The sequence below is a fragment of the Salvelinus sp. IW2-2015 genome, unplaced genomic scaffold, assembly GCF_002910315.2.
Source record: "Salvelinus sp. IW2-2015 unplaced genomic scaffold, ASM291031v2 Un_scaffold2584, whole genome shotgun sequence".
NCBI lineage: Eukaryota > Metazoa > Chordata > Actinopteri > Salmoniformes > Salmonidae > Salvelinus > Salvelinus sp. IW2-2015.
The window spans coordinates 14,371-23,526 of NW_019943893.1; the positions used below are offsets into that span (position 1 = coordinate 14,371).

A 9,156-nucleotide genomic window follows, 5' to 3' on the forward strand; every position below is an offset into this window, starting at 1 on the left:
AGACAGACTAGCGCGTCAATGGCAGACTCTCGACAAGTGCTCATGCCACAGATAGTGAGTCATGCAGACTGCACAAGGCTAGCACAGAATAGGGTTTCACTGGGCAGATTGACAAAGGCTTTAGCAGCACAGGATAGGGGGTCACACTGGCAGTAACTGACAAAGATGCTAGCACAATAAGGGGTCAATGGCAGACTGACAGTGCTGCCACAGGATTGCAGGGTCAAATGGCCGACTGACAGGCTAGCCAGATAGGGTCAATGGCAGACTGACAAATCTAGCACAGACAGGGATCAATGGCAAGACTGACAGAGGCTCACAGCCAGGGTAATGCGCAGAGCTGACGAGGGCCTAACACACAGACAGGGTCAATGGCAGACTGACAAGGCTAACACAGACAGGGTCAATGGCAGACTGACAAGGCTAGCACAGACATGGTCAATGGCAGACTGACAAGGCTAACACAGACAGGGTCAATGGCAGACTGACAAGGCTAGCACAGACATGGTCAATGGCAGACTGACAAGGCTATCACTGACAGGGTCAATGGCAGACTGACAAGGCTAGCAAAGACATGGTCAATGGCAGACTGTGTTAACAGTATCTTACTGTAATGATTATAACGTGGGGGATATTTTGACAGTACTGAAGGCTTCACTAGTGAGGTGAAGTCATTTTCAGACATGGTCAGGTCATTAGTATAGTGGTTTCGACTAGGTTTAGGGTAAGGTTTAGGATTAGGTTTAGGGTAAGGTTTAGGGTAAGGTTTAGAGTAAGGTTTCGGGTAAGGTTTAGGGTTAGGTTTAGAGTAAGGTTTAGGGTTAGGATTAGGTTTAGGGTTAGTGGATAGTTGAACATCTGTAAAGTATATATTGGGGGACTATCCAATTAACGTGTTACTCATACTGTACCTCTTTAATCCCTTCATGCATGTAGGTTTCCCCTGCTGGCTTCACCTCTCTCAGTGCCTCCAGGCCTTTCTGGATTTCATACCTTCAAACACAAAGACATCAACTCACCATCCAACATTTTCTAGTTGGTGTTTTTGCCAGTGGATACATATAAACATTTCCAATAGTGGGCATTTTTTGTTCATGTTATGACTGTTATAAGCATGTAATATGAACAGTTATAATGTGTTATTACAAGGCTTATAATATTTTATGTCATTCTCAATAGAAGGAATACCACACCTGTCTCCAGTGAGAGGTAACATCACTTTGGCTGAAGATGAAAACACTATAAAGGAAACCCTCATGCTGGGGCTGGAATGAAACAAAACAGTAGAATATATATCAGGTTAATATACAGTAGAATATCAGGTTAATATACAGTAGAATATATTTCAGGTTAATATACAGTAGAATATATATCAGGTTAATATACAGTAGAATATATATCAGGTTAATATACAGTAGAATATATATCATGTTAATATACAGTAGAATATATATAACTCGGGGTTGTGTACGCAGCTCAATGGCCTGAAACTCTTGAACCGTCGAACTTCGACTATTGTCTTCTCATTTTCTATTTTCTAGAGTTTAAAGCTTGGTTGAAATGAGTGCAGAGTCTTGCGTACCCCTCCCCCAGTAAAATTAGGACACCTGTATTCCTACGTAGAATGTAGCAACACTTTGAACATGTAGGAATCGTAGCGGTACCTTACCGATCGCAAAGCAAGTTACTAGGGCTGTGGATGTATTGAGGTACAACAGGGTGACCGCAAGAGTTTCACTTAAAACTGCACACACACAGGAGGAAAATAACTGTCAGCTTAATGCATGCGCATTTAAAAAATAACATTCCCTCAATGTAGAAAATGTGTGAATGTGAGAAGCTAGGCAACATCCGTCTGAGAGGAGAAGGGACTCCTGTGATACATCCACGGTGATGTCAGCGTCATCTGGCTATAAAAAAGTCGCGGCGTTGGTCAGGAGCCAAAACGTCAGCAGACCGAGATGAGGCGAGAGTTAAAAAAGGCTGTTTAAACTTATATGTATATATATTACTAAACTAGCCCTAACTTAACTTATTATTCACAGATGTCTTTAGCGTTTTAAGAGAAAAATCGAACACCTATACCAGTGCACAGTGGTCATCGTTGCGTTTTGGACACATACATACACAGACCTATTAACGTTGCGGCTGAGCATCACCGACAGCTCTTCCGTCTTGATCTTCGAAGCCATCATTCTGGTCACCTCTTCTTCTTCTCTTTGCTCACCAGTTAACGATTATTTATACATTTACATATCATGACAGGAACAATGCTAAAATGCTAACAGTGTAAGGATAAAATAGTATCCGCTTAATGGAAACAAAACGCGGTTAAAAAACACAGGTAGAGGTTTGCTACTCCGATCTTCAACATACTCGCACGAGGTGGAATGCAGAGATAGATCTCTAGATCTATGATTTGGGCCCCATAATTTAGCATAGATCATTCGCAGCTAAAATAAGCGTCTCTTGATTCTCTCCTAGCTAGTTAGTCATTTATTCTCTCTCTTCTTCTAACTAGTCTATCTCTCTCTCTCTCTCTCTTCCATCGTATGAGATCATCTTCTCTCAGAGTCATCTCTCCTCTCAGAGTCATTTTCTGCTCTCTAAAACAGTCAAACTCTCTCTCAGAATCAATCTCTTCTCAGATCAACTCTCTCTCTCTTTCTCTCTCCTCTCTCTCTCTCTCTCCAAAATTTACAGTCAATCATTCTGATTAAGCATAATGACCTCATACTCAAAGTGGTCACATGTTCTTTTTCTCTTCTCTCGGGCATAGCTCTGTCAGTGTATTCTGCACTTTCCAGATTTTCTCATCACCATCTTATCTTCTCCTTCTACTCTTCTCTTTTCTCTCTCCTCATAGAAAGTACTGTCTTTCGATGTTATCAGTTCTTCTCTGTTCACTCTCTCTTCCAGCTAAGTATCTTTAATAAAGTCTCTCATCATTCTCTCTCCTATTCTTTTCTCTCCTTCTATCTCAAATAACAACGCCACTGCTGTAGCATTTTAACGGCTTGCGCGTTCTAACCTTTTCAGGAGGCTACGCCGTGGTGTGGGTGTGGTATGTGGAGATGGTAAGCTCTCTGGCCTAGTTGGTGGTTAAGGGGCTGTATGGATGTAATTCAGAGTGTTGTGGCTCTGTTCACCCGATAACTCTACCTTTCAGATATGCAGGTCAAGAGCCCTTCCGCCCAACCCCCCCATATCCCCCCTCCCCCCGCCGCCTCAAACTCGACTACTGTCTCGCCCCCTCATCCTCCCTCCCCTCTCCCCCTCCGTCCCTTCCCTCTCTCCTCTCATCCTTCCTCACCTCGTGGGTGTCTGTCTCACTATCCCCCTCTCCACCTCTGCCTCCTCTCCTCTCCCTGATCCTCCCTTCCTCCAACCTCCTCCACCCCCCATACTCTCCCAGACCGGTACGTTCTGTGGTGCTGGAGTTAATAGCTGTTAAGCGGTAGACCACGAGTGAAACCCTTGCCTGGGCTACTACTAGCGTGCTACATAACACACGAGTTACTATTTTTCCATGGGCTCTGATGTAATCCTCGAGTGTTTTCAGTCCTTCATCGTGCACACAATTCTATTACACCAGCTCACACACGAGTAGCACACCTAACTCTCTTTCATATAACAGTCCGTACTTCTCTTTCCATGCTCACCCTAACTCTCTTAACTACCAAACTCACCACATACACACACCATAACTCTCATTTCGGCTCTACCTAACTCTCTTTCCATTCTACCTACTACTTTGTCATCTCCGTGCTACTCTATCGCATCTACCTACTCTCTTTCCCATCCATACTACTGCCTTTCCATTACCTACTTCCTTTTTACCATACCTACGACTGACACTCACATCCACTCTTTGCCAATAATACTCACTAACATCACGAAGTCTCTTTCTATCTACCTATTACTGCTTTCCATCTACTCTGCTCTCCCTTTTCCATCTATCCTACATGCACACACACTCACATACACAACACGCAGGAGAAGATCATCTGTAGCTTATAATACAGAAAGCAGTACGACAGACCTTTAACATAAAAACAAGGAAACACGTACGAGCACGAGGTTAACTGGTGTCCTTGTTTAGAGAGAGGGGTCAGACAACAGATTTGTATCATGATCATGCTTGGGATTTTGAACCTAGCAAATCTCTCTTGGTTACAACGGCCGCGAAACACTCTCACGAACGTAGCTACCTGACACCCCCAAACAAAAGGGAATTTTTCCACAAGAGGTTGTTAGCGTAGATGTGTCCTTGAAAAACTCCATCCACCCAGAATCTCACACAGCACATCTCATATTTACAGTACAAGGGCAGTGAATATAATGAAATGTCCGTCTCTACTCACAGCAAACTAGCACAAAAATACCCTCCACATTAGACGAATTATCACATCAGAACAGTGCAATGGAAGTCCATCTTATAAGACATGGGAAACTTGATCTTTGGTAGTTCAGCCACCTCGGCTAGTTTTGTTGCTTCGTCAGGTCCTTGATAGGCCCAAACAAGCAGTCATTCCACGAGGAAAGACATATGGAACACACTTCTCGCAATTGTGGTATGTTCGTAACCGCAGAACTAGTGCAATAAGTGTTTCATAAGAAAGACACAGGATGTGTCCAAACTGCAATTCTTTACCTTTTGCGATCAGCTGCTAGCATTCCACTTTACGAGCAAGAAAAAGGAAGGAACCTAAGACCAAAGCACTTATACACATTCCTAATTAGTGCACACACCTAAAGTCTGACATCTACTACCCTGGCACTATTATAGTGCGAAGCATACATTTATTATCTCACGCGTCAGGGCCCATCAGGGACTGACACGCCAACCAACCATGCGTCCACAACTGCAGTCCTATAGCCCTTTATAAATGTTTGCTGGTGGATCATCCTTAAGGCAGAGTAAGGGAATCAAGTGGCTAATAAACATCCACGTATGTAAATATTTAACATTTATCTTTAAAATGGACAAATTTCTCCATGAGGCCTCTTCGCTATTTTAGTCACTTAACGATCATTCAAGCTAGAGCATTTTGGTCTATTTGTAATATGAGATGGATTAGGATTGGTCATTGCTTCATATGTTCACTGCGTTCCAATTCTCTTGTTTGGCTGTGTATGGTCATGGGGTAATTAAGAGGGGTTGGATTGGGATTCTTAGAACAGAAGGGTCGTGTGGCAATGCTGGAATGTATTGTCATTTAGTTCTCCATCCTAAAAGTGGGGGGGGGTCTTTGGGAATTGCCTTGGGTTCAGATTGTGTGTTCTATGGAATTGTCGAGTATGGTTAAGTTCTATTGGGTACAATAAGAGCTCTCTCTGGGGAAGCTGTCGCGGGCGCCTCTGGGGGAGCTTAGGCGCCGGTGCTGGGCGTGATCAGATCGAACGCCACAATGAGGCTGGAGGACTGTGCGATACTGTCTTGGCTTTGATTTGATAGGTTTGTCTTTTCTGGGTTCAAACATCAAGAGGGTGGGAAACTTGGAGATAGATACGGAGATCAGGGCTTTTATTAGGTGAATAAGCATTATACTTGTGGAGCGTTGTGGATGTCTTCCATATCAGGTTCCTACCACGTTTCCAGAGACGTGCCATTCTTGAGCAAGTGGCTTGACCCTAGAATGCCTTCTGATCGGTTGGGAGGGGGGAGGGGGGGGGGGGGGGTGGGGGGGCGTAGGGGGTGGGGGGTGGGGGGGGGGGGGGGGGGGGGGGGTGGTCAACTCAGCCAGGAGTTAACGACGGAAATTAGCAGATTTTGCTTCATGCCTTTTCGCATTAGCGAAAATTGGAATTGGAATGGATCATTGGTTTCAGTTTTACTCGTGGGCTGAGTTGACTATCAAGTGTGAAATGCGCATGACCACCAACCCAATCCCTGATACGTCTAGCAGAAGGCAGAAGAATCAAAGCTAATGTTTTGACAGAGGAGTCAGAATGTATTGATTAGGTCACCTGTAAGAGCATTTTCGCAGCATGAGAATGCTTTTGAATTGCTCCTATTCTAAACCGTGTTTATGCCAACACAGCAAAGCTATAAGGCTATTAGGGCTAGCGACAGATAGGGTCAATGGCATAAGCGAAAGGTAGCACAATAGGTCAATGGCATACTGACAAGGGCTAGCACAGATAGGGTCAATGGCAGACTGCAAGGCTAGCACAGATAGGGTCAACTGGCAGACTGACAAGGCTAGCACAGATAGGGTCAATGCGACTTGACAAGGCTAGCAGCAACAGGGGTCAATGGCAGACTAGACAATTCTAGCACATACAGGGTCAATGGCGACTGACATGTAGCACAGACAGGGTCAATGGCAGACTGACATGCTCAGCACAGACAGGTCATGGCGACTGACAAAAATTCCCCTAGCCACATAACCAGGTCCAATGGCAGACTGACAAGGCTAACACAGACAGGGTCAAGGCAGATCTGCAGGGTAACAGCAACGGTCAATGGCAGTCGACTGAACAAGCTACAAGGCAACAGACAGGGTCAATGGCAGACTGACAAGGCTAACACAGACAGGTGTCAATGGCAGACTGACAAGGCTAGCACAGACATGGTCAATGGCAATGAAGGCTAACACAAGAGGTCAATGGCAACTGAAAGGCTACACAGACATGGTCATAGGCAGACTGACAAGGCTATCCATGACAGGGTGCATGGCAGACTGACAAGGTAGCAAAGACATGGTCCAATGCAGACTGTGTTAACAGTATCTTACTGTAATGATTTAAACGTGGGGATATTTGACAGTACTGAAGGCTATCACTAGTGAGGTGAAGTCCATTTTCAGACATGGTCAGGTCATTAGTATAGTGGTTCGACTAGGTTTAGAGTAAGGTTTACGGTATTAGGTTTAGGGTAAGGTTTAGGGTAAGGTTTAGAGTAAGGTTCGGGTAAGTTTAGGTTAGGTTTAGAGTAAGTTTAGGGTTAGGATCTAGGTTTAGGGTTATGGATAGTTGAACATCTGTAAAGTATATATTTGGGGACTATTCAATTAACGTGTTACTTCATACTGTACCTCTTTAATCCCTTCATGCATGTAGGTTTCCCCTGCTGGCTTCACCTCTCTCAGTGCTCCAGGCTTTCTGGATTCATACCTTCAAACACAAGAGACACACTCACCATCCCAACATTTTCTAGTTGGTGTTTTTGCCAGTGATCATATAAACATTTCCAATAGTGGGCATTTTTTGTGTTCATGTTATGACTGTTATAAGCATGTAATATGAACAGTTATAATGTGTTATTACAAGGCTTATAATATTTTATGTCATTCTCAATAGAAGGAATACCACACCTGTCTCCATGAGAGGTAACATCCCTTTGGCTGAAGATGAAAACACTATAAAGGAAACCTCATGCTGGGGCTGGATGAAACAAACAGTACGAATATATACAGGTATAACAGTGAATATCAGGTTAATATGAAGTAGAATATATTTCAGGTTAATAAGCAGTAGAATATATATCGTAATATATAGTATAAAGAATATATATCGTTAATATACAGTAGAATATATATCATGTTAATATACAGTAAAATATATATCAGTTAATATATAGTATAATTATAATATATCAGGTTAATATATCATAGAATATATATCAGGTAATATATCAGTAGAATATAACAGGTTATTATACAGTAGAATATATATATCAGGTTAATATATGCAGTAGAAATATATCAGGTTAATATACAGTTAGATATATAATCAGGTTAATATACAGTAGAATATATATCAGGTTAATATATAGTAGAATTATATATCAGGGTTAATATAGAGTAAGACATAGTATATCAGGTTATTACCAGTAGATATATAACAGGTTAATATAATCATGTAAATATATAATCAGGTAATATATATCAGTATCACAATAAGATAGAAATATATATAGCAAGGTTATATCAGTAGAATATATCAGGTTAATTATAATGTAGAATATATACCAGGTTAATATTACAGTAGAATATATTCAGGTTATATACAGTAGAATATATATCAGGTTAATATAAAAACAGTAGAATATAATATCAGGTTAATATATAGTAGAATAATATCAGGTTAATATACAGTAGAATATATATCAGGTTAATATATAGTAGAATATATATCAGGTTAATTATACAGTAGAATATATATATTATCAGGTTAATAGTATCATGTAGAATATATATCAGGTTAATATATAGTAGAATAATATCAGGTTAATATACAGTAGAATATATATAGTTAATATATAGTAGAATATATATCAGGTTAATATACAGTAGAATATATCAGGTTAATATACAGTAGAATATATATATATATCAGGTTAATATACAGTAGAATATATATCAGGTTAATAAGTAGAATATATATCAGAAATATACAGTGAATATTATATCAGGTTAATATACAGTAGAATATATATATATATCATTATAGGTTAATATACAGTAGAATGATATTATCAGTGTTAATTATAGTAGATATATATCAGGTTAATATAGAGTAGAATATATATCAGGTTAATATAAGTAGAATATATATCAGGTTAATATACAGTAGAATATATATCAGGTTTAATATACAAGTAGAATATATATCAGGTTAATATACAGTAGAATATATATCAGGTTAATATCAGTAGAATATATATCGATAAAGTAGATATTATCAGGTTAATATACAGTAGAATATATAACAGGTTAATATACAGTAGAAATATATAACAGGTCAATATACAGAATATCAGGTTAATATACAGTAGAATATATAACAGGTCAATATTCAGTTTTATCATTAGTATTATTGTATCCTATTCTGACATCCTTTTCCTTTGAGACTGCACAGTGATGTAACACTCAGCAATCTGTCAAGGTGTGACCAGTATGTTGTCATTGACATCATCAGAAAACACTGCATGTGATAGAAAGTTATTGAATAGGCTGTTATTAGTGTAAATACATTATTTCAGATATGCAGTGTGACGAAACGAATGTTTACATGGTATACAAGATACCGATACGCTAGTTTGTATACGATCTGTACGAAGGAAGATGAGTAGAATACAGGAAACAGATTTGTCATGACAATGACTCCCCCCCCCCCCCCCCCACACACAGGATGTTTGCAATATATTTT

At 40.4% G+C, this 9,156-nt stretch overlaps 1 protein-coding gene across 1 annotated transcript in view; it reads right to left on the reverse strand.

Annotated features, from left to right (window-relative positions):
• The window catches only part of LOC112074328 (anthrax toxin receptor 2), a gene marked incomplete at its 3' end in the record, with an annotated part of 26,751 nt that overhangs the window by 1,363 nt on the left and 16,232 nt on the right, over window positions 1-9,156 (reverse strand). Inside the window, exons 3-4 of the mRNA XM_024141522.2 lie at window positions 1,194-1,265; window positions 912-993 (exon numbers count right to left, since the gene is read on the reverse strand). Of these exons, the coding sequence (XP_023997290.2) occupies window positions 912-993; window positions 1,194-1,265 (154 nt within the window). The remainder of the gene's footprint in view (window positions 1-911; window positions 994-1,193; window positions 1,266-9,156) is intronic.